This window comes from Oncorhynchus nerka, linkage group LG9a (assembly GCF_034236695.1).
Source record: "Oncorhynchus nerka isolate Pitt River linkage group LG9a, Oner_Uvic_2.0, whole genome shotgun sequence".
Lineage (NCBI taxonomy): Eukaryota > Metazoa > Chordata > Actinopteri > Salmoniformes > Salmonidae > Oncorhynchus > Oncorhynchus nerka.
This window is the reverse complement of record NC_088404.1, coordinates 19,657,967-19,685,575: the sequence shown is the minus strand read 5'-3', so window position 1 is coordinate 19,685,575 and position 27,609 is coordinate 19,657,967. Positions and strand designations below refer to the sequence as shown.

The 27,609-nt window shown below is 42.4% G+C and overlaps 1 protein-coding gene across 1 annotated transcript; it reads right to left on the bottom strand.

Moving 5' to 3' along the window:
• Window positions 1–7,163: 7,163 nt before the first annotated feature.
• Window positions 7,164–26,660, bottom strand: dnajc24 (DnaJ (Hsp40) homolog, subfamily C, member 24). The gene is made up of 4 exons (XM_029667519.2): window positions 26,206–26,660; window positions 15,664–15,802; window positions 7,698–7,766; window positions 7,164–7,528 (listed from the first exon to the last, which is right to left on the bottom strand). Exons 1-4 carry the CDS (start codon window positions 26,311–26,313, stop codon window positions 7,395–7,397), a joined length of 450 nt encoding a protein of 149 aa, XP_029523379.1. The 5' UTR covers window positions 26,314–26,660; the 3' UTR covers window positions 7,164–7,394.
• Between the last annotated feature and the right edge of the window lie 949 nt (window positions 26,661–27,609).

The window sequence follows — 27,609 nt, the reverse complement described above, 5'->3', positions numbered from 1 at the left end:
AAAATCTCATAAGAAACTAGCTCCCTGGTACACAGAAAATACCCGAGCTCTGAAGCAAGCTTCCAGAAAATTGGAGCGGAATTGGCGCCACACCAAACTGGAAGTCTTCCGACTAGCTTGGAAGGACGGTACCGTGCAGTACCGAAGAGCCCTTACTGCTGCTCGATCATCCTATTTTTCTAACTTAATTGAGGAAAATAAGAACAATCCGAAATTCCTTTTTGATACTGTCGCAAAGCTAACTAAAAAGCAGCATTCCCCAAGAGAGGATGACTTTCACTTTAGCAGTGATAAATTCATGAACTTCTTTGAGGAAAATATTATGATTATTAGAAAGCAAATTACGGACTCCTCTTTAAACCTGCGTATTCCTCCAAACCTCAGTTGTCCTGAGTCTGCACAACTCTGCCAGGACCTAGGATCAAGAGAGACGCTCAAGTGTTTTAGTACTATATCTCTTGACACAATGATGAAAATAATCATGGCCTCTAAACCTTCAAGCTGCCTACTGGACCCTATTCCAACTAAACTACTGAAAGAGCTGCTTCCTGTGCTTGGCCCTCCTATGTTGAACATAATAAACGGCTCTCTATCCACTGGATGTGTACCAAACTCACTAAAAGTGGCAGTAATAAAGCCTCTCTTGAAAAAGCCAAACCTTGACCCAGAAAATATAAAAACTATTGGCCTATATCGAATCTTCCATTCCTCTCAAAAATTTTAGAGAAGGCTGTTGCGCAGCAACTCACTGCCTTCCTGAAGACAAACAATGTATACGAAATGCTTCAGTCTGGTTTTAGACCCCATCATAGCACTGAGACGGCACTTGTGAAGGTGGTAAATGACATTTTAATGGCATCGGACCGAGGCTCTGCATCTGTCCTCGTGCTCCTAGACCTTAGTGCTGCTTTTGATACCATCGATCACCACATTCTTTTGGAGAGATTGGAAACCCAAATTGGTCTACACGGACATGTTCTGGCCTGGTTTAGATCTTATCTGTCGGAAAGATATCAGTTTGTCTCTGTGAATGGTTTGTCCTCTGACAAATCAAAAGGTAAATTTCGGTGGTCCTCAAGGTTCCGTTTTAGGAGCACTATTGTTTTCACTATATATTTTACCTCTTGGGGATGTTATTCGAAAACATAATGTAAACTTTCACTGCTATGCGGATGACACACAGCTGTACATTTCAATGAAACATGGTGAAGCCCCAAAATTGCCCTCGCTAGAAGCATGTGTTTCAGACATAAGGAAGTGGATGGCTGCAAACTTTCTACTATTAACCTCTTAAGTCGACCCTCTACTTTTTTGAACATTTTGTTAAAAATCGCGCAACATTTCAGCGCCCTGCTACTCATGCCAGGAATATAGTACGTTCATATGGTTAGAATGTGTGGATAGGAAACCCTCGGATGTTTTTAAAACTGGTTAAATCACGACTGTGGCTATAACATAACGTGCGTTACATCGGAAAGCGCAGGAAAACCTGATCACAGAAAATGGAAATAAATATCCTTGCGCCACTTCCAGCAATTGTTAACAGTGAGCCGAATTAGATAAGACCGAGCATTCAACTCCCACAGCATCCCCATGTTGTCTAGAGTCTTGTGAATTGAATCATCTTTGATTCTTGGTTGAACCGAAACAGGGGCACCACTTACCTCCGGTCTCCGCCCAGATCATTCCGGAAGTGCTCTCTCGTGAAATTTTTTCCAAGACGACAGCTAATGATTTTTACATCGCCTAAGGATGATTTTTATCGCTTATTAACGTTTACTAATACCTAAAGTAGCATTACAAACGTATTTCGAAGTGTTTTGTGAAAGTTTATCGTCTACTTTTTGAATTTAAAAAAATGACGTTACGTTGTGAAATCGCTGTTTTTTTCGTTTATCACACAGTCTACATATAACGATATCTTGGCTTTACATGGCCCGATTTAATCGAAATAAAGACCCAATAGTGTTTATGGGACATCTAGGAGTGCCAACAAAGAAGATGGTGAAAGGTAATGACTGTTTTCTATTTTATTGTGCGGTTTGTGTAACGCCAAAATGCTAATTATTTTGTTTACGTCCCCTGTTGTGTTTTTGTGTTGTAGTGTATTGGTGCATGCTATCAGATAATAGCTTCTCATGCTGTCGCCGAAAAGCATTTTAAAAATCTGACTTGTTGCCTGGATTCACAACGAGTGTAGCTTTAATTTGATACCCTGCATGTGTATTTTAATGAACTTTTGAGTTTTAACTAATACTATTAGCATTTAGCGTAGCGCATTTGCATTTCCAGAGCTCTAGTTGGGACGCAAGCGTCCCAAGTAGAAGCAAGAGGTTAAACTCGGACAAAACAGAGATGCTTGTTCTAGGTCCCAAGAAACAAAGAGATCTTCTGTTGAATCTGACAATTAATCTTAATGGTTGTACAGTCGTCTCAAATAAAACTGTGAAGGACCTCGGCGTTACTCTGGAACCTGATCTCTCTTTTGAAGAACATATCAAGACCATTTCGAGGACAGCTTTTTTCCATCTACGTAACATTGCAAAAATCAGAAACTTCCTGTCCAAAAATGATGCAGAAAAATTAATCCATGCTTTTGTCACTTCTAGGTTAGACTACTGCAAGGCTCTATTTTCCGGCTACCCGGATAAAGCACTAAATAAACTTCAGTTAGTGCTAAATACGGCTGCTAGAATCCTGACTAGAACCCAAAAATTTGATCATATTACTCCAGTGCTAGCCTCTCTACACTGGCTTCCTGTCAAAGCAAGGGCTGATTTCAAGGTTTTACTGCTAACCTACAAAGCATTACATGGGCTTGCTCCTACCTATCTCTCTGATTTGGTCCTGCCGTACATACCTACACATACGCTACGGTCACAAGACGCAGGCCTCCTAATTGTCCCTAGAATTTCTAAGCAAACAGCTGGAGGCAGGGCTTTCTCCTAGAGAGCTCCCTTTTTATGGAACGGTCTGCCTACCCATGTCAGAGACGCAAACTCGGTCTCAACCTTTAAGTCTTTACTGAAGACTCATCTCTTCAGTGGGTCATATGATTGAGTGTAGTCTGGCCCAGGAGTGGGAAGGTGAACGGAAAGGCTCTGGAGCAACGAACCGCCCTTGCTGTCTCTGCCTGGCCGGTTCCCCTCTTTCCACTGGGATTCTCTGCCTCTAACCCTATTACAGGGGCTGAGTCACTGGCTTACTGGGGCTCTCTCATGCCATCCCTGGAGGGGGTGCATCACCTGAGTGGGTTGATTCACTGTTGTGGTCATCCTGTCTGGGTTGCCCCCCCCCCCTTGGGTTGGGCCGTGGCGGAGATCTTTGTGGGCTATACTCAGCCTTGTCTCAGGATAGTAAGTTGGTGGTTGAAGATATCCCTCTAGTGGTGTGGGGGCTGTGCTTTGGCAAAGTGGGTGGGGTTATATCCTTCCTGTTTGGCCCTGTCCGGGGGTGTCCTCGGATGGGGCCACAGTGTCTCCTGACCCCTCCTGTCTCAGCCTCCAGTATTTATGCTGCAGTAGTTTATGTGTCGGGGGGCTGGGGTCATTTTGTTATATCTGGAGTACTTCTCCTGTCCTATTCGGTGTCCTGTGTGAATCTAAGTGTGCATTCTCTAATTCTCTCCTTCTCTCTTTCTTTCTCTCTCTCGGAGGACCTGAGCCCTAGGACCATGCCCCAGGACTACCTGACATGATGACTCCTTGCTGTCCCCAGTCCACCTGGCCATGCTGCTGTTCCAGTTTCAACTGACCTGAGCCCTAGGACCATGCCCCAGGACTACCTGACATGATGACTCCTTGCTGTCCCCAGTCCACCTGGCCATGCTGCTGCTCCAGTTTCAACTTCCACCTGACTGTGCTGCTGCTCCAGTTTCAACTGTTCTGCCTTATTATTATTCGACCATGCTGGTCATTTATGAACATTTGAACATCTTGGCCATGTTCTGTTATAATCTCCACCCGGCACAGCCAGAAGAGGACTGGCCACCCCACATAGCCTGGTTCCTCTCTAGGTTTCTTCCTAGGTTTTGGCCTTTCTAGGGAGTTTTTCCTAGCCACCGTGCTTCTACACCTGCATTGCTTGCTGTTTGGGGTTTTAGGCTGGGTTTCTGTACAGCACTTTGAGATATCAGCTGATGTACGAAGGGCTATATAAATAAATTGGATTTGATTTGATTTATCCCGTATATAAGATTCATAACACTTGGATTTTGACGTGTGTTTTGTAGTTAGTGTCTTGTTGGAAGATCCACTTCAGGCTACATTTTAGCCTCCTGCTAGGGGCAACCAGGTTTTTGGGTAAAATGTCATGTTACTTGGTAGAGTTCATGATGCTGTTGACATTAACAAGGGACCCTGGACCAGTGGAAGAAAAATAGCTCATAACATCAGAGCTACCACCATATTTGACAGTAGAGATGGGGTTATTTTCAGCTTGTGTCTTCTCATTTCAAGACCAAACCCACCACAAAAAATATTATTTGCTAAACGAAATCTCTCCGAGCAATAGTACTAGTATAAAATAAGATCTCCCAATTTTTTGGAGCATACAATATAGCTCAGTATTTGAATAATTTATTTTATAGTCATTTTTGCATATTTATCAAGTGTCAATCATTTCAGACCCCACTGTAGTACCTTTACAGAGAATCATCGGAATCTACAACAAAACAAAGCTCAAAATGACATATTGATCGTTCATTCCGACTACTATTGGAAGTCATTTAAATCAATAAAGGATCTGAACATATACATTTTCCAACTGTAAACTAATATAGAAGATTTCTCCAGAGACCCAAGTTCACACCAGGTTAAAAGTGACATCCACACAAATCGCCTCTGGGATTCTAAAGTCCATCACTATACCATAATGTGTTGTTGATCTTGTCTGCACTATATAGGAGACACCGAGAGAACTTAATTAAAGCTTTGACAAGCCCAATCTCTAAAAGTGATGAGATTATTCCTAATTGATGTCACAGTGGATTAAGGTTTGGACTGTTGCTGGCCCACTGGCAGGTCTAGCCCTGGTTCAGACTGTGGGTTATTGGTGAAAAGCATGGTTTGCCCCGCTCAAGCTGTTTCTGCTACAAAAGGATAGATTTTAGCAAACAGCCTAATGACTCTGTTTGAAGTATAATGAACCCATGACCCCGTCCCATTGCTGTAACCTCTCCTATCTGCCAACATTGGGGCTGAGGGACAATAAGACAAAAATGTTGGCATTCACTAGAGGGGTCTGTGGTGAAGTGTGGAGGCCGTTTGTAACCGCATTGAGTCTAGGAAAAAAATATTGATTTACATGCAAACAAAGTTAAGAGCTAACAAGTTACCGAGCCATTTGCTTTTCACAATGGAAGGGGGGTGCAAACAAAGTGCAGATTATTTTACTCAATAGGACTTCAGGGTCTATTCAATAGGACTCCAGGGTCTACTCAATAGGACTCCAGGGTCTACTCAATAGGACTCCAGGGTCTACTCAATAGGACTCCAGGGTCTACTCAATAGGACTCCAGGGTCTACTCAATAGGACTTCAGGGTCTACTCAATAGGACTCCAGGGTCTACTCAATAGGACTTCAGGGTCTACTCAATAGGACTCCAGGGTCTACTCAATAGGACTCCAGGGTCTACTCAATAGGACTCCAGGGTCTACTCAATAGGACTCCAGGGTCTACTCAATAGGACTCCAGGGTCTACTCAATAGGACTCCAGGGTCTACTCAATAGGACTCCAGGGTCTACTCAATAGGACTCCAGGGTCTACTCAATAGGACTCCAGGGTCTACTCAATAGGACTCTAGGGTCTACTCAATAGGACTCCAGGGTCTACTCAATAGGACTCCAGGGTCTACTCAATAGGACTCCAGGGTCTACTCAATAGGACTCCAGGGTCTACTCAATAGGACTTCAGGGTCTACTCAATAGGACTTCAGGGTCTATTCAATAGGACTCCAGGGTCTACTCAATAGGACTTCAGGGTCTACTCAATAGGACTTCAGGGTCTACTCAATAAGACTCCAGGGTCTACTCAATAGGACTCCAGGGTCTACTCAATAGGACTCCAGGGTCTACTCAATAGGACTCCAGGGTCTACTCAATAGGACTCCAGGGTCTACTCAATAGGACTCCAGGGTCTACTCAATAGGACTCCAGGGTCTACTCAATAGGACTCCAGGGTCTACTCAATAGGACTCCAGGGTCTACTCAATAGGACTTCAGGGTCTACTCAATAGGACTTCAGGGTCTACTCAATAGGACTTCAGGGTCTACCAGAGACTAAGGGCTCTATTTTCAGCTGGCGTTAAGGCATCAAAAGTTTCAAACGCATTATAGTTTGTAATTTCTTCATGTAAAAACTGTCGCACTAGCATTTTCCAGGCCCAACGTCAGGTTATGCTTGCGCTCAGATGGGAGGGGTGGAAATATTTTAGGTGTGTCCTTAAAAACATGATCCAAAGTGCTAATTTCAGGCAGCTTTGACAGGGATAGTTAAGCACAATCAAAAGCAGGTTTTAGCAGTGACATAGTTGGTTATGGCATGAATTTTTACCGCGGAAACACAGCCCATCTAGCCGTGATACACAGAGCCCATATGAACATGGAACAAGAGTAGGCTGATGTGCTTTTGGTGCCTGTATACATCTTATTGAGAAACAAAAATACAAAATGTTTTTTCCCCCCCATTTCATTTTATTTGGTTAATAACCAAGCATAGCCCAATGCAATCGCGAAGTAGTCAAGACTGTCGATAAAGGGTTTGGCTCCTGAGAACGCTTGGAAATTCATCTTAAAATCACCAAAGCGTTATTAAAGTTTGAGAGGAGTTAAACAGTGAGCTGACAATCCCGTTTGATCTATGCACTGTAGGCAGGCCCACATTATTTTAACCATGCAGGTCCTTTTGTTTGGACGTGCATAAAACCCCTGATCTGAATGAGATCTGATCTGATTATTCAAAAACCCAGCCCTTTCGCACCAACGGCAAGTGCGCCGATAATTTTGATTATGAAAATAGCAAAAATATTTCTGACACACCCCTGAACCTATAGCCATACCACCTGCGCTTAGATTTACCATTGTGTAAGGTCTGTTAAACTAGAGCCCATTATATGTGCGTGCATGTGAGACCCACACACCCATTATCATGACAGTTCACTTGATTGGTTGTTAGTTGAATTTTGCACAATGATTTTATTGCATGACATTTAAAAGAGCAAAATCAAATTTCCTTTCATTGTCCAATAGACAAGTGCACAAGGTCCCATGGGGTTGCCCATTTATAAAGGTTCAAATGTGGACACATGTTCGGTGGATGTAGATTAAAAGAAAACTATGAACCTCCTTGATCTAGCTCTTCAGGATTTAGAGGCGTCTGGCGAACAATGAGACAGTCAGATTGTCGTCTTGACTTCTATGCTGAGTGAACAGGTATCACAGCACACAATGGCCTCTTCTCCCTCCGCCTCCTCTCTTCCAATGGAGAATTCCCCTCCACAGCGACAGCCATACGTGTACACCTCGTTATCTGAAAAGAGAACACAGACAGACAATGACAAACAGCTGAGAGAAAAGGGGCACATGGGATGAGACAGGTGGAGAAGTACTTTAAGGATCTATCTACGATGACTTCAATGGCAGCAGAGAAGAGATCATGATTAAATAAGTAAGATAAAGATGACCATGACTTGACTCACCATCATCCCAAGTCATGTCGTCCAGACAGACATGGGCGTCGACTGGCCAACTCTGATTCAGTTCGCTGGCTGTATTGAGACACAGAAGAAACATGAAAATGTCATAAATCTATTAAAAAAAAAGAATAATTAAAGTGTCACTCCACAATGGTACAATAATTGACGATAGAAAAATACAGATTTTAAAAATCACATTGATGCTCTTAGATACATATTTGTAGGCTACTGTTGTGCCAGTGACATTCAGTGTTCAAGAGAGTGATACAGGAGATTCAAGAGTACCACAGGCAAAGCACACAAACGAAAGGCAGATGGAGGGGAGATGGGAGGATGTGAGATGTTAGACTCTGATCTCATTCAATGGTAGTTTCTTGGGGAAGACAATTGAGATCTTGCATGAATCTCTGTCTAAATAGTAAGGAATATGAAGGCATTAGGCAGCCTCTCCGGGATTGTTTATATGTTTTCATACAGAACCAGTCAAAAGTTTGGACACCAACTCGTTCAAGGGTTTTTATTTTTTACTATTTTCTACATTGTAGAATAGTAGTGAAGACATGAAATCATGTTACTACATGGAATCATGTAGTAACCAAAAAAAGTGTTAAACAAATCAAAATACACTGCTCAAAAAAATAAAGGGAACACTTAAACAACACAATGTAACTCCAAGTCAATCACACTTCTGTGAAATCAAACTGTCCACTTAGGAAGCAACACTGATTGACAATAAATGTCACATGCTGTTGTGCAAATGGAATAGACAACAGGTAGAAATTATAGGCAATTAGCAAGACACCCCCAATAAAGGAGTGGTTCTGCAGGTGGTGACCACAGACCACTTCTCAGTTCCTATGCTTCCTGGCTGATGTTTTGGTCACTTTTGAATGCTGGCGGTGCTTTCACTCTAGTGGTAGCATGAGACGGAGTCTACAACCCACACAAGTGGCTCAGGTAGTGCAGCTCATCCAGGATGGCACATCAATGCGAGCTGTGGCAAGAAGGTTTTCTGTGTCTGTCAGCGTAGTGTCCAGAGCATGGAGGCGCTACCAGGAGACAGGCCAGTACATCAGGAGACGTGGAGGAGGCCGTAGGAGGGCAACAACCCAGCAGCAGGACCACTACCTCCGCCTTTGTGCAAGGAGGAGCAGGAGGAGGACTGCCAGAGCGCTGTGAAATGACCTCCAGCAAGGCCACAAATGTGCATGTGTCTGCTCAAACGGTCAGAAACAGACTCCATGAGGGTGGTATGAGGGCCCAACCTCCACAGGTGGGGGTTGTGCTTACAGCCCAACACCGTGCAGGACGTTTGGCATTTGCCAGAGAACACCAATATTGGCAAAGCGCCCTGTGCTCTTCACAGATGAAAGCAGGTTCACACTGAGCACATGTGACAGACGTGACAGTCTGGAGACGCCGTTCTGCTGCCTGTAACATCCTCCAGCATAACCGGTTTGGCGGTGGGTCAGTCTTGGTGTGGAGTGGCATTTCTTTGGGGGGCCGCACAGCCCTCCATGTGCTCGCCAGAGGTAGCCTGACTGCCATTAGGTACCGAGATGAGATCCTCAGACCCCTTGTGAGACCATATGCTGGTGCGGTTGGCCCTGGGTTCCTCCTAATGCAAGACAATGCTAGACCTCATGTGGCTGGAGTGTGTCAGCAGTTCCTGCAAGAGGAAGGCATTGATGCTATGGACTGGCCCACCCGTTCCCCAGACATGAATCCAATTGAGCACATCTGGGACATCATGTCTCGCTCCATACACCAACGCCACGTTGCACCAGACTGTCCAGGAGTTGACGGATGCTTTAGTCCAGGTCTGGGAGGAGATCCCTCAGGAGACCATCCGCCACCTCATCAGGAGCATGCCCAGGCGTTGTAGGGAGGTCATACAGGCACATGGAGGCCACACACACTACTGAGCCTCATTGACTTGTTTTAAGGACATTACATCAAAGTTGGATCAGCCTGTAGTGTGGTTTTCCACTTTCATTTTGAGTGTGACTCCAAATCCAGACCTCCATGGGTTGATACATTTGATTTCCATTGATAATTTTTGTGTGATTTTGTTGTCAGCACATTCAACTATGTGAAGAAAAAAGTATTTAATAAGAACATTTCATTCATTCAGATCTAGGATGTGTTATTTTAGTGTTCCCTTTATTTTTTTTGAGCAGTGTATTTAGAATTCAAGGCACACTTAACCAGCATGGCTACCACAGCATTCTGCAGCGCTACATCATCCCATCTGGTTTGCACTATCATTTGTTTTTCAACAGGACAATGACCCAACAGACCTCCAGTCTGTGTAAGGGCTATTTGACCAAGAAGGAGAGTGATGGAGTGCTACATCAGATGACCTGGCCTCCACAATCACCAGACCTCAACCCAATTGAGATGGTTTGGGATGAGTTGGACCGCAGAGTGAAAGAAAAGCAGCCAACAAGCGCTCAGAATATGTGGGAACTCCTTCAAGACTGTTAGAAAAGCATTCCAGGTGAAGCTGGGTGAGAGAATGTCAACAGTGTGCTAAGCTGTCATCAAGGCAAAAGGTGGCTACTTTGAAGAATCTCAAATATATTTTGAATTGTTTAAACACTTTTTTGGTTACTACATGATTCCATGTGTGTTATTTCATAGTTTTGATGTCTTTACTATTATTCTACAATGTAGAAAATAGTACAAATAAAGAGAAACCCTTGAATGAGTAGATATATCCACATTTTTGACTGGTACTGGATATTTTCGGGGAAAAAATGCTAGATTTTCCTGTGGAAATTCTGACATTTTGCATGGAAATATGCGATGTTGTCGTCCAATTTATCGTGAAAATGCGCTGACGAGGGGAAAAGTTTGACGAGTGTCTTGATTGAACGATGTGTGTTAAATGTGCGGTGATTAGTTGAAAATGCGAGCCATCTTTCTGTACTGCAGTGATGGGTCAGTTTTATGCGATAATATTGCGCTGATTTGACTTTTGTGCGTAATATGCGGGGAATTGTTGATTTAGCTAAACATTTTGCTTTCGCATAATCCTGGAGAGACTGATTAAGCTACACTGGTTTTATCTAGGTTCATTGATTCATAGGTTTGGACAGTTTCCCCTCACCGCCACTATGACACAGTGGGGACACTGGTAATGGTGCATATATGAAATCTCTTAAAGCAACACTCAATATTGAGGTGATAATTCAGGGAAGGGACAGATGCCGCAGAACCACTAAGTGAAATTAGAAGTGGAAGTACGCAGAGTAGTGCGTGACAATTCCGACACGCTCTTAGGTAACGTTAGGCCACATACTGCTGAATATGCAAGACACAGATATACCTCCCTGCAAAGGATGGATGAACTATGTCTCAGTATTGATTGAAATTAGGGGAACATACAGTCAAAGATGCTTTCAGATATTCATTTAAAAATGGTATCCACTTCAGCAATAAGGGCCGAGTGGGTGTGGTTTATTGGTGTCTTAATGCTATTTAAAACTGGTTACCAACCTAAATAGAGCAGTTACCAAGTATTTTTGCGTCATATCTGTGGTACAATATATTATTGTCTGATGTGCACATGGCTGAATTCCTGCTTCAGCCAATCAGTATCATGGACCCTAAAGTCCTGGTTTATAATAGTGCATATAGCCTAATCTGTATTGTACTTCAAACTGTGTCAGACATTTGACGTTATAGGCCAGCCTACTGTTAATATAAGAACAAAGACAGACAACTACAGTAATAGATATTAACACTTCACTCCATTTCCAGCAGTACAGTACCTCTTCACCAGTCTTAGTGAGGAAACAGTAATTAGCACTTTTTGATGCCACTCTTTAATGCTGGTCTTTAATTAGTCAGGAGACTAGCCTAAGTGGCCTACCTCACAGCTATGTATGGATATCATTGGATAGGTTTGGTGAATACATTTTCACCTACTGTTCATGAGTTCTTTAAGTAGTGGTACAGTGAGATTGAGGAAATGTGTCAGTAAATTCTCAGTAAAAGGTGTCAATTCATCCTGGTGATATACTGTAACATTTTACAGATGAGGCTCAAATGACAGATAACCAAATCTACATTTTGATTGGTGTAACTGTCGTTGTTACTGCAATCTTGTGAGACCATAATTTGACAGTGGTCAGGTGGAAATTATAGTCCTACATCTAGGTGATTCAATAAATCATACAAAATGAGGCTATACATTCACTGGGACCCTTTGTCACAGTGCTTCAACAGTTCAGCTAATACTACAGGGCAAATAGATGTCCATGCCTGATCGAAGCCTCAAAATTACCTGTAAAGGAACAAAAGCAGATCAACTACACTGCACACTGTAGTCTTGACGGGACACTGTAGTCTTGCTGGGACACTGTAGTCTTGCTAGTGTTGAGGGAGTCAGAGTGACCATGACTCAGCCAGTTGATGCACCCTGCCCAGAAGGCCCAGATGACAGCCAGTCACTACTGAGAGATCCCAAGGAGGCTCTTCCAGGTCCCATGAACAACTATTTTTTTAAGGTGACGGAGCACCATTTTTTATGACGTCAGTATTTCTCAAAGTTTGTATCGACAAGATGTAGCCTATTGAATATCATTTTAGAAAGTGCATAAAATGCCTCCTAAAAATGCTACAGTCTATGAATATTTTCGCAATACCGTTTTCTTATTTTAATACCCTCAAACACCAAATTAGGCCATCACTGTCAACCATGAATGATAATTCTTCATGTTTTACAGGTGAAATGTTCAAACTGCATCTACAAGTCAATAATTTGATCTCAAATCAGTTTCATGGGAATATCCATTTAAATCTTCTTGAATTATGTAGGTCAGGGGTAGGCATAAATTAAACTATTTTTTTTGCTGAATTCCTGGTGATTTTAGTGATTTTAATTTTTTTTTTTACTAAAAACTGAAATCCCCACAAAATACACACATAATTTGTATTTATTTTTTATATTGAGGGAGAAAAAAAGAATCCCTCCCCTTTCTGACGACCCCTGATGCACGCCTACATACCGTTTTGTGAGTGAATTAGAGCAGATAGTGTTAACTAAAGCATGCATTTTGCCTCGTGGCGAGCGGTTGGAGATCTATGGAGGTCACTGGTCTCAGTGTTGGGGAGGAGGAGAAACACACCTCACATGCCTCTCCAGTGGGCTGCTGCAAGGTGCCCTGAATCAATCCGGGAAGACGACCACTATGTGTTTGGCAATGGGGCGGTGAAGGTGAGGCACATTAAGAATGAGATGATTTAGTATTAGTCTGGCTGCACATCGCTCCTAGACAACCCAACAGTGTGCCAGAGACGTGGAGCAGAACTCATCCACCCTGCACACCCACACTTCTCCCTCCGCCACAAAACACAATTACCGTCCCTAGTAATTACCATACATGTCTGCCTAAACACAGGAAAATGCAACCCCGGTCTCAGTACCAAAATGATTTGCAACGCCGGTTGTTTATGATATAGTTTGACAGCCAACATGGGATTCGTTCCTAATGCTTTGAGACTATCAGCTTTTAACTGTTTCTTTGTTGTAATGGTATTGAATATCACTTGGAAGAAGGCTATACATTCTCAGTTGTAATAGACATGGGGATAGTAGTGAATGAATATCCATCCCCCTTCATTTCTAATGAGCAAGAAGATAAAACATTCCACTCATGATGAAGTTCAAAAGGGCCTAGCAACAGAGTTTCATCCATCTCCCTCTGATAAACAACAGAAGGACTGACTGAGTTCCTCTGAAATGTGGATGAAACAGGCCTTTGAGCTGGCTTCAGTCGTGTTTGTTTTAATTATCAGCTCCACTTGATCACAGTGCAGAATGAGCCGGTCCTTCTGAATGGCTGGGCAACATTAAACACTATGGTGCTGTTTACTGGTAGGTACTGGATATCTGTCTCTGATTAAACACTACAGAGATCTACAGCGGCCAGACAGATGGGAGCTGTGCGCTGCTAGTCTACTACCCAACCCTCCCTATTGGCTAGTGGTGGAAAAAGCACCCAATTGTCATACTTGAATAAAATACACCATAAGAGAAAATACGTGCGTATTTTCTAAAAGTATTTGGTTCTAAATATACTTAAGTATCAAAGGTAAATGTAATTGCTAAAATATACTTAAGTCTCAAAGTATAAATAATTTCAAAATTCCTTATATTAAGCAAACCAGACCGCGACACTTTTTAATTTTTTAATTTTTTTAAAGATAGTCAGGGTCACACTCCAATTCTCAAGACATAATTTACAAACAAAGCATTTGTGTTTAGTGAGTCCACCAGATCAGAGGCAGTAGGGATGACCAGGGATGTTCTCCTGATAAGTGTGAATTGGACCATTTTCCTATCTCACTAAGCATTCAAAATGTTACAAGTACTTTTGGGTGCTGGGAAAACATATGGAGTAAAAAGTACATTATTTTCTTTAGGAATGTAGTGAAGTAAAAGTGGTCAAAAATATAAATAGTAAAGTACAGATAACCCCAAAAACTACTTAAGTAGTACTTAAAATCATTTTTACTTAAGTACTTTACACCTCTGCTATGCTTACAACAATCAATCTGCAACCAGCAATGAGGTACATCCAATATTCTTACAGACCGGCCAACAAAGAATGCCCAGATTTCACATTCAACAGAGAAACTCTGATTTGTCTGTGTTATAAAAAAGGTGTGTTGGATACAAAGTATTCATGCTGGAAATAAAAATGATTGTTAAATGAAAACACAACCTTCACTTCTTTCTTACTCATTCTTAGGTCATAATGGATAACTGTCCATGGAGATCTAAATGTTAGATATTGAGAGGATGAGTGAAAAAAGAATGATTTAAAAAGCGGTTAAAAGGGGTGTTTACGGCGGGAATCTTTAGAGTTTGGTTATTGTCAGGCAGCATACAATGATAGACAAAGTCAATACCATCCATGAGGGCCAGAGAGGGGTTTCTTTCTATTACAGACACTCTATATGTCAATGCTATGGCTAGAATGTGTTGCCTTATAGAGTGGCACTGTGCTGTGGCTGGCTGGCTGGCTGAGTGTTTGCCCCCAAAGGTGATGAGAGCTCTCCCCTGCTAATGGTGCGCGCACACACACACACACACACACACACGGCCTGAATGTAGAGTTGTTGAAGGTCCTAATGGAGAGCTAGCTAGGGGAACCTCTTTCCTGGGATCACGGGGGAGCATATCACTTCATGTAAAGCTAGGCCATGTGTAAAAGGCCTGACCTACATTTCCCCCTCCTCTCCTCCCCCCCAAGGAGCATTTTATGCGGGACAGAGATGGCAGAAAACAACCATTGTCAGGAGCCCGACACAATCTCTTGCTTGTTTTATTCATGTATTGGCTGTGTGGGTGGGTGTGGGTGAAGCTCTCTGCCCTTTCTTGTGCACCCAGATAAGTGAGAAACGTTCAGGTGAACAAACTTCGTAAAACAGGCCAGTTGTTTTTAATGGGTTGGTACTAGAGACTATTATTGCTTCTGACTTTTAAAGTTTCAAGGAAATCTTGGAAATAGAATTTAAGTTATGCAAACTGTATTGGTTCATGCCTCATTTAGTGTGACCTTTTCAGACAAAATAGGCCCACTAGTTATATGTGGCCTTAGTGACTTCACACAGCGTCACTGTTTATCACTCAATATTAAGCAAGGGATGGTCCCAAGGGGAATTGCTATGGAATTTAATTGAGCATGAACCAACCAGTAAGAATAAATAAAACCATAAAATTCCAAACGTGTAATGAAATGAAAAATCATGTTTCATGTTCAAATGAATCACAGGAGAGCTATTAAAAAAAAGAGTGAGAGGGATGAGATGGTGGCTGAAAGAGCATCAGAGTGGGAGTACAATGTGCTAGTGTAGATGTAATGTACATTATGGGAGAGTGAATGTTTCTTAACGGAGCCGGATTGTAGTGTTCCTCTGAGAGACTCCTCTGAACTATGGAAGGAGGACGACTTACCACGCAACTGCAGATCGTAGGCTCTCTTGGTCTCCTGGTTGCTCAGAACCTTCCAAGCCTGATCGACCTCAATGAACTTGTGTAAGTGCTCCTCTGCCTCAGTCACAGTCACATCTGGGCCCTGCTTGTCGGGGTGATACTGTCAGCCAGTACAGGGGACAGGAGAAACACAGGTTAGAGACAGCCACAATGACAAGACTGACAACAGCCATCACAACAGAAACAATGACCAAAATAACAGCAGCCATCAGTCCCTTGAACCAGTACTTTGTTTAAGATGGTAGAGGAGAGAGGAGAGATGTGGGAGGGGAGAGATGTGGGGATGGCTCAGACACACTAGACAGAAGCTAGGTTAATTAAAACATAGGAGTCGGTGACAATCTGCCAGTGGAAAAAAAAGCCTGTCAGAACCTGAACTGTCAGCTTTTTCTGGGTAATTTGCTGATGGACCAATGCTCTTCTTCTGGACAATTTACCAGAGGAGGCGGAGTACAGTAATGCAAACACAACTAGATTGAGACGTCAGAGGACAGAACCGTTAGCCCAGACAGCTTTGGGCAGAGAGCTGGAGAAGAGCATTGGCCATCCCACGACAGGCCATCCCACGACACCTCTGGCCAAATACAGTAGCGATACCACCCATGCTCTCTTTTGCGTTTTATTGTTGTTTTGTTAGGCGAGAGGGGCTATAGCAATATCCGCATTATGTCATCCGTTGATTAACATCAATATTGAAGGATCTCCTCATGTAATGCTCACACTGGCCCTGAGGTATGTCCCTGTTCTCTAGTGGATACTGACGGCCCTGTCTGTGTTTCCTGGCACATGGAACAGCTCTAATTTCCTCCTGCAGGTCTATGCAGTCCAGGCTTCAGCCACCGATTAGTGAGGGTCGCAGGAGGATGGATCATGGGCTCCTGATCCGCCTATGGGAGAGGAGGGAGGTGGTGGTGGAGGGGCTTTTAGAAAACTTAGATCTATCCTAGCAGCATTCACATGAATGATGATGATGATAATCTGGCACTGGCAAGCAGACCATTGCGTGTGTGTGTGTTCTTGTATGGTCACTGTAGTTCAGAAACGGAACCTCTTCAAGAACGGGTAATGATACATGGGGTGATACTGAACTACAATGACCAATGGTCTCAGCTAGGCAAATTAATGTCCACCGCAAATATACTTTACATTTTAAGTAACTGGAAGACTGGCAAACAATTTTTAAAAATACATACATAATGTACGCCTCCACATATTATTTAAGAAAGATCATCAAGGATAAAACAATAAAGCTTAACGGCTTATTTTCATTGTGGTCCTTTTGGAGGTGGAAGAGCGGAATGCAGCAAGGTTAGGAACTGCAGTGGCAACACACAATGACACACAAAATTGCTGTTTGTTTCATAAAATTAGCAAATTAGTACAGTTCAATTTACTAATAAACAACAATTGATAGGGGTATGTGAGACAAGGGAGATGTACCTAACATATAAAACAAGTCAATCCCTAATATATACAAGACAATCACAATATGATAGACAATAGGCAGACTACATGCTATCCCGGGTATTTTCTTCTCAGCCACGTACTGAACTATAATCTTATGACTCACTTGAAACATGCAACTATATAGCAATTTTTTCATTGAGAATGTGAAACTACCCATTGAATGTATGCATTTCAAATTCCTTGGAAGACTATTCTAAAGATGGGCAGCTGAGTACCACTATTACATCTAAAAGGAACAACATCAGTTTCACGCTTTCTAGTGGAATAGTTCTGGTTATCCCGGACCGATTTAAAGTAGTTATATAAGTACCTGGGGACCAGACTGTGGACTATCTGATGTACCAGACACAATTTCATCTGGGAGACTCTCTCCTCCACTTTGAGCCATCTACGGCTTTCAAAGCAGGAATGGTCAAGATGAGCATGTCCTGGAAGTTTAAGAAAAATCCTGGCAAATTTGTTCTGAGATGTCTGCAATTTATTTTTAATTATCTTGGAAGCACTATTGTACCAGGAAGAGCACCCATAGTCCAAATGGCACAGAACAAGAGCCCCTACCAATGCCACCATGTGGCATTCTTATCCAGATATTTGGAGGTTCTTGCCAGAAACCACATTTTATGGTTCACTTTGGATATAACCATCTGACAGGGGAGAGCATGGCACAAAAAGTTATCTAGAACGCATGATAATTAACAGACTCTTTTGCTGTGACTACTAAGTCACCTACTACCACCTTAAAATCCAGTGATTTATTCAGTTTGACTTTGGACCCGAGCAAGATGGACTGTTTTTCCAAGGTGAAGTGACAGCTTGTTGTCATATAACCGTTTACTGACATTCAGAAGTTCAGCACCGAGGGCCTCCTCAACCACAGTTTTGTCTTTGTAAGAAACCAACAGTGCAGAATCATCTGCATAAAGGAAAAGGTCACATGTACAGGCAGATTTCAGATAATTTATATACAACAGAAAGAAAAGTGGACCCAGCACACTCCCTTGGGGTACCACACAGTTCAAGATTTTGGGTTTAGACAGGGTCCCATCCACACCCACCATGTGTTTTCTTCCTTGCAGATAAGTGCTAACCCATTTTACGGCTAAGTTGTTAAAGCCCATGGCTCTTAGTTTGATTAACAGAATCTCATGATCCACTGTACCAAACATCTTTTGGAGATCTAACATAACAATACCATAACATTTTCATCCATCTACTTCCTTTCCGGTGTGGTCAGTTAGATATAGTAGGCAAGTTTTGGTGGAATGAGATTTACTAAAGCCAGATTGAGGCTTGTATCGTATGTTATGTAAGGAAATATAACTGTCAATCTGCTCGCACAATATTTTCCATGACCTTCGATAAAATACACAGGACTGAAACAAGCCAATAGTTTCCATGATCTAACTTAGTCCCTTATATATATATATATATATAACCCTTGTGCGTTCTAGTTCACTGGGGGAGGGGTAGTTCAATAGATAGATTTACATTGTGAGTTACGCAGGGGGTGATCATTACTGCAGCATTCTGTAGAAATCTGGCAAGAATGTTGTCACGGCCAGTTGTTTTGGAATGGTCAAATTCTTTCAGCTTCTTTAATAGAGTTGACTCAGTCTGCCAAACATGTAACCTTTCCTCCAATGTCCAAGCTAAGATTTTGAACTTTTGAACTTGGTCTTTAATCTGTAACTGTAACGTAACAACCTTGTGCTGGGGACAATAAAAGGACAATAAAAGGACACTCTAAAATGTGCAGTTTTGTCATACAACACAATGCCACAGATGTCTCATGTAATCGGCATGCTGACTGCAGGAATGTCCACCAGAGTGGTTACCAGAGAATATAATGAAGTAGGGCTGGGCGAAATATTGAATTAATTACAAATGCCTGTTTTGACGTGGTGTTATTTTCCGTTTTTTTATGAGTGTTTATGTCCGCTTGTTCTCGTGTTGTATTTTTGTCTTGTCTCCTTCGCTCCTCTGTGCGACTTCCCATTTACACCAGAGATCTGTAAATAATGATGAAATGCACGCCTCCGCCCTAACAATGGGAGTTGGGAAGGCAGGCGACAAGCTGAGGTCCAAAATAAGCACATAGAAACGCATTGGCCTTATTTTGGACAGAAACTTCGTTTCGCCTCTTCCTCTATTGTTTACACAGACCAGGCCCCTCCCCACCTCTCACTCCAACAAAGTTGAGAAATCCTCTCTTGACAAGCAGTTTTAACTCTCCATTTGCATTTTGGTCGAACAGAAAATCGGTCATATGGACACAAACACATTGAGACATTATCTTACTGTTATAAAGAAGATGTTACATTGCCACTGGCACGCTGGAGAAGTGTGCTTTTCACGGATGAATCCCGGTTTTATCTGTACCGGGCAAGTGGCAGACGGTGTGTATGGCGTCGTGTTGGTGAGCGGTTTGCTGTCAACGTTGTGAACAGAGTGCCCCATGGTGGCGGTGGGGTTATGGTATGGGCAGGCATAAGCTACAGACAATGAACACAATTGCATTTTAAATTGATGGCAATTTGAACGCACAGAGATATCATGACGAGATCCTGAGGCCCATTGTCATGCCATTCATCTGGCACAATCACCTCATGTTCCAGCATGATAATGCACAGCCCCATGTTGCAAAGATCTGTACACAATTCCTGGAAGCTGAAAATGTCCCAGTCCATCCATGGCCTACCAACTCAGACATGTCAACCATTGAGCATGTTTGGGATGCTTTGGTGGACATCTTGTTCCAGTTCACGCCAATATCCAACAACTTCGCACAGCCATTGAGGCAACATTCCACAACCAAGATGTTTCACGCCGCATGAGGCAAATAAATGGTGGCCACACCAGATACTGACTGGTTTTCTGACCCACACCCCTAACTTTCTTTTAAGGAATCTGTGACCACCAGATGCATATCTGTATTCCCAGTCATTGGAATCCATAGATTAGGGCCTAATTTATTTCTTTAAAGTGACAGATTTCCTTATACGAGCTGTAACTGTAAAATCATTGAAATCGTTGCATTTATATTTTTGTTCAGTGTACAATCACAACTCACTACCTAAAACACACACACCCGTGGAGTCAAACCACGACATTTCCTTACAGCGCATTGAGGCATTATCAAATATTACACTACACAGTGTTGTTTTCACTTTGTAAAAGGACAATCTGAATAGGATGAGAAAAATAGCAGCTTTGCAACAAGCCAAAAATGTACTTCCTGATTGAATCATTAACAGCAATTTGCACTGAACTGAAGCAGAATTTTGTTTTATGACTGAGGGGACAGCATTCACACATCTCTCAAGACACCTGGAGCACAGGGCCAGCCACTCTTAAAATACCTCCCGACTAACGAGATGGACAAGCCAGCACAGGTGTAACACATATTGACTAACATGCTTCTACACCAGCATTGCTTGCTGTTTGGGGTTTTAGGCTGGGTTTCTGTACAGCACTTTGAGATATCAGCTGATGTAAGAAGTGCTATATAAATTGATTTGATACCAATCCGTGCGCCCTACGTACTACCATGCTATACGTGCTAAAAGTCCAACCTCAATACATAAAATGGGAAAAGCTAAACCTGCGACACATTCCCCCTTAAGACAACAAATATATCCTATATTTTTGTTGGATAAGTTCTCACCAACAGAAAACAACTTCCATTTCACAACTAAAATGTGCCGCCTCCTCCAATATAAAAATGTTATATGTAGATATACACCCACTTTTTTTGGACAATATTTTCTTATTTAGATTTTATTTTATACTTTTATTTGATACTTTTTGGGGGGGGGGGGGGGGGACATAGTTGCCTAAAACTCATGTATGTTTCTGTAACTCTTGTCCCCTTGGAACGAGCCCAAACAAAAACATCTCCAAAATGAAAAACATACATCAAAATAAAATGTGTGCCAGGGCTACACAGGCTAAACACAAAACATATTAAGTGCCCACACTTGAAAAGACAAATCAGCAACCAAGATGTCCTTACCACGGACATGTTTGATTTCAACGGGATTGTAATATCCGTCGTAACTTAGTGGAATGGCCTCAGGGAAGCGCACATGATGGTCAAAAGATACTGATGACCACTCTTTGCTTTGGGCAAAAGACCAACACAGTCCACCAGAACCCTGCTGAAAGGTTTGTCAAAGCAGGAATAGGCTGCAAAGGTGCAACCGGTACAGCTTGGTTTGGTTTCCCTGTCCGCTGGCAAATGCAACAGGATTTACAGTAAGCCACAACGTCCTGTTTCAGATCAGGCCAGAAGAAGTTACGCAAGATACGGTCACATCTAGTTTATTCCAAGATAGCCTGCCATACAACCATCGTGAGCCAGCATCAGTATCTCTTGTCAAAGTGCAACTGGAATGACAATTTGAGATACACTGGGCCAATTGTCCTGCCCAGAAGTGGAACGAGAACGCCATTCCCTCATTAGAACACCACCTGTCAAAGTAACCCACACAAACGTAATCAAACTCCTCCTCTGGACATATCTCAGCAATAAGAGGGGAGAGGGAAACATATTTACTGTTGCACAATCAGCTGCTTCCTAGACATGGAAGTGTCAACTATAGGGACCCTCTCTTCCTTCAGCAGTCCTACAAACTCGCTTTTCAAAGGAGAGGTCAGGGGAAATCAGGATCACCCATAAACGTCTCAGACAGATCGACCATGGTGGGATTGCTGACATCCTCAACACTAGACTTGCTCCCTTTTTTACACATAGCACGTGTAACGGCACGACCTTCCCTCCAGCCAAATTGTTTCCCCCCAAAAATAAATGAGACCACCTTCACCAGTAGGCTAAGTTTCACTGCAACGAAACCAGAAATAAGATCAGACTCGAGCTCCACATTATACAAAGGAACTTCCATGCAACACATCTCCACGCCTTGTACTAACACACTGTAACCAGTTGCTGAAGTGTCAGAAAAAGACAAAATACCCTCCAAAATGAAGGGCTGCCCCAGTCTTGCTGTATCTTCACCAGCTGCTTAACAGCACCGGCACTAGGCAGACAGACAAACCCGTCTGAAACAAAGGGTTCATACACATCTGATCCAAAACCTTGTTTAGGAGATGCATCAGTCCCAACCAGAGACTTTATGGGCTGAAGTGCTCCCACAAGAATAAAGGGCTATTTCTCTCTCAACTTAGGACAGAGACAATTGGTACTCTCTCACGGCAGAAACGTCAATATGGTGGATACAAATTATTATTTTCCCCTCCAATCTTTATCTTTGGGCACTGTAGAAAAAGACTGAAATCTGCAGTAGGTGAATTCTCTGGATTGCTTTTTGTGTAGGCTTTGTTTGTGATGGTAGTTGTGTGTGTAAACACAAACTCATCTGCAAGAAATGCAGCTTTCTCAAGAGAGATCCTTGTGCTCAAATCTAGGTAGCAACCCGATTGTGAAGGAAATGTTTGAAATACTGGAGAAGGATGAGTGTCTAAGTCCTCAAGGTCCTTGTCCTGAGAACCACACCGATCAAAAAGACATGCTTGTTCCCTTGCAAACTCCATATGATTTTGCAATTCTGTCTTTTGTAATTTACAGAACTGTTGTCTGTACGCCTCCGAGACCAACTCGTAAGCCAGAAGGATAGCAGCTTTAACACTGTCATAATCTAAACTCTGATCAAGAGATAAAGCAGCGTACCCTTTCTGAACTTGTCCCACAAGAACACTTTGGAGGAGCAGTGACCAACTACCGATTGACTCAGACTACTGCTTTTGGATCGCCAGATGCCACTTTGATGTCATAATGCTTTGCAATGATGAGCAGATTCACCTTCACCTACATGTGTCCAGCATCTCCCAGGTAGGGTTTTCCACAAATTCTTCCAACTTAAAGTCCATGGCTTTTTATTTTTTTTATACACCAATCTTATACCCGCCCAGGGTGGATGTCAGTGACAGAAAGTCCACCACAAATGTGTCTTTTGAACACTCCAATATGTGGGCAGAGGAAAGCTTCAGAGTAGGTGATTAGAGCAACTACCATACTCATGGGAAAATAGATCCTGGATGAGCCCCCATTTTGTTACATTCCCCTGAAAGACAACCAAACAAAATGTTGCTGAAACATATGGAGGAATTAACAAAGAGTCACTGACAAAACAAAATGTGGGGTTTTAGGAGGCGTTCTGAAAGACACTCATGGGGCTGTCCACTGACAGTTGACTAGCAACAACAACTGGGACCTAAAAGACACCCACCATGAGTGCCACTAAATTTGCCCACTAAGAGGCAAACAAAAGAAAAACCCACACCAAACTTAAGACAGGAAGCAAACAAAAACGTTGAGCAAAACAAAAAAACAGGGAAGATCAGACAAAGGAATGTTTTTCTAGAAATCAAATAGGGAGAGCCAACTAAAAGGTGTTGACCCTCCACATCTCTCAAGACAACTGGAGCACTGGTCCAGCCACTCGTAAATGTCACCTGGGCCAGCACAGGTGTAACACATACTGACTAACGAAGTGACAACAAATCGTTGCGCCCTACTGCTATTCATGCTGATAGTCCAACCTCAAAACATAAATGGAAAATACAAAACCTGTAACACCAGTGCCAACCTCTATCGTCTAGCCAATGCAAATGACAAGTCTATATACGTGACCAGGCACCTGTGCTCAAGAAATGGGTCTGGCTATCTGATGGATGGGGTGAGGAACTGATTCAATCAACATTCTGACAGAAAAATATATTCTCTTTCTAAAGAACATTACAAAATCCTTCTCACACCATTGAACCAGCTTTGTGGCTCTCTCAAATCCTGAAGGAAATCAAAGCAAACCTAGAGAAGCTGCTTGGTTCCACAGTGGTGATATAGTCCCAGAGGGTGTGCATGTCCAACTCCCCTTTGTGATCTGATTGTGACAGTGCTCTGCGCTGGAAGCTTACAGGTGTGAAGTATCTGGCTGCGGAACTAACATGCTGACCACACCGGTCACATCGCATACACGAGCGTTGCTAAATAAATTTACACATACATGTTATTCAAATCATTGCACCCACACTGCTCGCGAGCGTCTGCGTTGCCAGGCGCAAAAATAGAAGTAGATTCTATTTGTGGTGCAGAACGCGCTGCAAGTCCTGCCTCTCCCACCTCCTCATTGACTTTTAGAAACATATACCCACGTGCCATCTCATTGGTAATACCCACGTGGGTGATTGAAAGATGAACTGAGGTCAGTTATGGTAATACACCTTATTATTAAAGTTAGTTGCCAATCGCCATTTTAAGTCCAAAAGAAGAAAAAGCCTGGAAGGCACCTTGTGCATTTCAGGTAAAATAACAACTCAATGTGTATATCCCAGGTTAAATTAGCTAGCAACAACAAGCTAGCTATCTATCTAAATCGGACAAATTAGCTAGAAACTGCAAGCTAGCTAAATTACCATGTGTTTAATGCTTTTCGACCTGTCCCCAAATTAATTTAATTGGTTTTGTTTTGATATGTCAACCTGTGTGTCGTGATGGCGTTTGGTATGTGGGGGACAAAATCCGGTTTGGGCGTGGTGTAAGGCTTGAAAACAGCCTACACCTCCATCTCCAGACCGACTAGTCCATGCTGCTACAGTAGTTCTCACAACTTTATGGTTAAAACGAAACTTATACATTGAAGAGACTATAGCCTGGTGAGTGACTATTTGCTAATGACATTTGAGAAAATTTGAAGCTCAGAATTAAACATATTTTTATCTACTGTAAAAATTCCAGCCAGACAGTATTTTGACATTTTACAGCAGAGAAACCCATTTGCTGTAATTCCTCCCCCCACTTCTGAGTCCCCATGCAGCTCAGGTTTTTTTTATATAAATACATAACACAATGAAAAGCCCCAGCTCTTATAAAATAGCCCACCCTCCGTTCCTGTGGAGTTACGTACTTTAATTGATGTCTCTTTGCACGCATTGTAAAATATTCATTTACTGGGGCTAATGGAGCTTAGAGGCAGGAACACAATATAAAGCACTGGCAATTTGGAGCACTAGGCGCTTCTTACCATGAATCATCTCTCTCTCTCTGTGCTGTATCAGACTTGTCTGTTTCTGCCACGAGGCTGAGGCGTGTGCTGTGCAGGCATTCAGAAGATGGGAGAGCAGATGAGCTGGTGGCAGAGCAAAAGGCCACCATCATCACACTACTGCCCCCTAATGTCTGAGGGAGACCAGACACGATCAGGCATTACTGAGGGGGGAAGGGGAATGCCAACAGCAAAGTCTAGGATGTTTTGTTCAATTGGATTAATCAAATATTATTTTAAGAAATGTTGACATTGATGGTAGCTTGAGGTTTGTGTGTTTTTACAATTGGTAATCATAGAGCCCATGGTTTATGTGAAATCCTACAGCACCTTGAATCCAGAAAGTCTGACAAAATAATACACAGTAATCAGTTCATGGTGATATCTGTGGCCTAGCTTATTGATTAAAGTATGATTGATTTGACAGTTTCTAGGCGATTTCTGTAATTAAAATGGGTTTTGGATTATACAAATCCATTTTTATGTTGTACTCGGTCAAGGATTAAAAGAAGATGTACAGATTAATATCAAAGGGCAAGATGCAGTTAATACTTCATCATACAGTCATCAATCACATCGACAATCTAAGATTGCATGATAAGTAGACTAACCTTGCCAGACACCTACAAGACTTATCTTGAAGACACTCCCAGAACTCATGCCGAAGCTGGAGCGCAGTGGATTAATATAGTCTTGATTTGCACACATGGCCAGAAATAAACACCCAGTCGGTAATATGTGTGTGATAGAGGGTGTGTTTATAGTCATTAAATATATTACTTTCTAGAAATACATGCTAGGTGCTAACGGACCAACAGTAACGTTATGTCAAGATACTTTCTCACCCCGCCTCTCACTCAATTATTGGGACCTCTTTTGACATGGTTCATCAAGATGCAAATAAACCTAACAGCAGTTAATTCATCAGAACAATTGAAAAGACATGACACAGGAGACCGTCAGAGTTTACACATACCATTAAGGCCAGTCTTTGGTACTTCTGTTTGAGGTCTTGTAGCATATCCGATGGACTGGATTCAAGTATAGAATACCAGTCTTTCTGTGATCTACGTTCACTTGTCATTTTGAGAAAACAATCATCTTTTGATTAATTTTATGAGCCATGCAAGGTAACTTAGTTTCATTACCAGAATAGGTGCGATCTAACCGTTTCGTCGCCTATGAAATGACAGCTAGCTACAAGGCTAACAACAACAATGTCCACGTGTTCGTTGCAGGCTAACCAGTCAGCAAACATTATCGTTATAAACATGCCATCAAAATATTCGTTTGTTAAACTGCATTATATATCGTAATTCCAAAAAGGTTCAACAGCAAGCTGAAACCAGCACATTACACAAATGTCTGGCACTTTGCTTTTCCAGCCGCGTGCCTGTATCACGTGATGCCCCTGTGTAAGCATGTGCATCAGTTTTTACAGCCCCCGCGGAAACATGTCCTATGGTGCTTTAGTGATAAAATATGATGTGCTATATTATAAATATAGATCATATTGTCATAAACGAATTATGCATAAAAGTTCAATATCTGTACAAGTACTAATTACCATCCGTTTCAGCCATTTAACCAGTAATTGAACGGGATATTACATTTTTCTACACGAAGTAAATATTGCAATACAGACATAAGAACGCGGATGAGAGGATCTCAATGGAAACTATCGTTAGGTAAATGCAGGGCATGCACTTAGCACATCTGGGATAAGAAAAGTCCAGCACGTTACCATCTTACAAGTCAATTATGTTTTAAAACATTTTGAAAACCAGGAATTACTTTGGATGCAAGTTAATGCTTGTCTCTGCTACGTGAATTAGTTTTTTTAGTTCGAGGAATATCATGCGAAGAAGTGCGCATGCTCATGTTTCATTCAACAGAGAAATGCGCTTTCTCTCTCTTTCCAATTCAAATGTCTTTATTGGCATGGGAAACATACACCGAGTGTACAAAACATTAGGAACACCTGCTCTTTCCATGACAGACTGACCAGGTGAATCGAGGTGAAAGCTATGATCCCTTATTGATGTCACTTGAAAAATTCACTTCCATCAATGTAGATGAAGGGGAAGAGAAATGAAGCCTTCAGACAATTGAGACATTGATTGTGTATGAGTACTGTAGCGACCCGCACAGACAGCTGTGTGTTATGTGCTAGGCTAGGAGGTGGTTGTGTTGTACTGACCAGTACCCGGTGTTCGCGGGGTCCGACATGTCAATCAACCTGCTATCTGCCAATCACGGGAATGCCTGGAATGTTCTGATGCCGGGCATCCTGGTGGTTGGCGGAGTGGCGTGGAGGGGGGTTGGGCATTGGAAGTTAAGATCAGGTTCAGCCTTTGTTCTCTCTCTCTTACGTCTGGGC

What these genes read in the sequence shown, in the direction of transcription:
- dnajc24 (XM_029667519.2), bottom strand. Translation starts at nt 26,313, where the DNA reads ATGACAAGTGAACGTAGATCACAGAAAGACTGGTATTCTATACTTGAA. An exon ending in ACCAAAGACTGGCCTTAATG is followed by an intron (nt 15,803 to 26,205) that starts GTATGTGTAAAC and finishes ACTGGCTGACAG; the next exon opens with TATCACCCCGACAAGCAGGG. An exon ending in CTACGATCTGCAGTTGCGTG is followed by an intron (nt 7,767 to 15,663) that starts GTAAGTCGTCCT and finishes GTCTCAATACAG; the next exon opens with CCAGCGAACTGAATCAGAGT.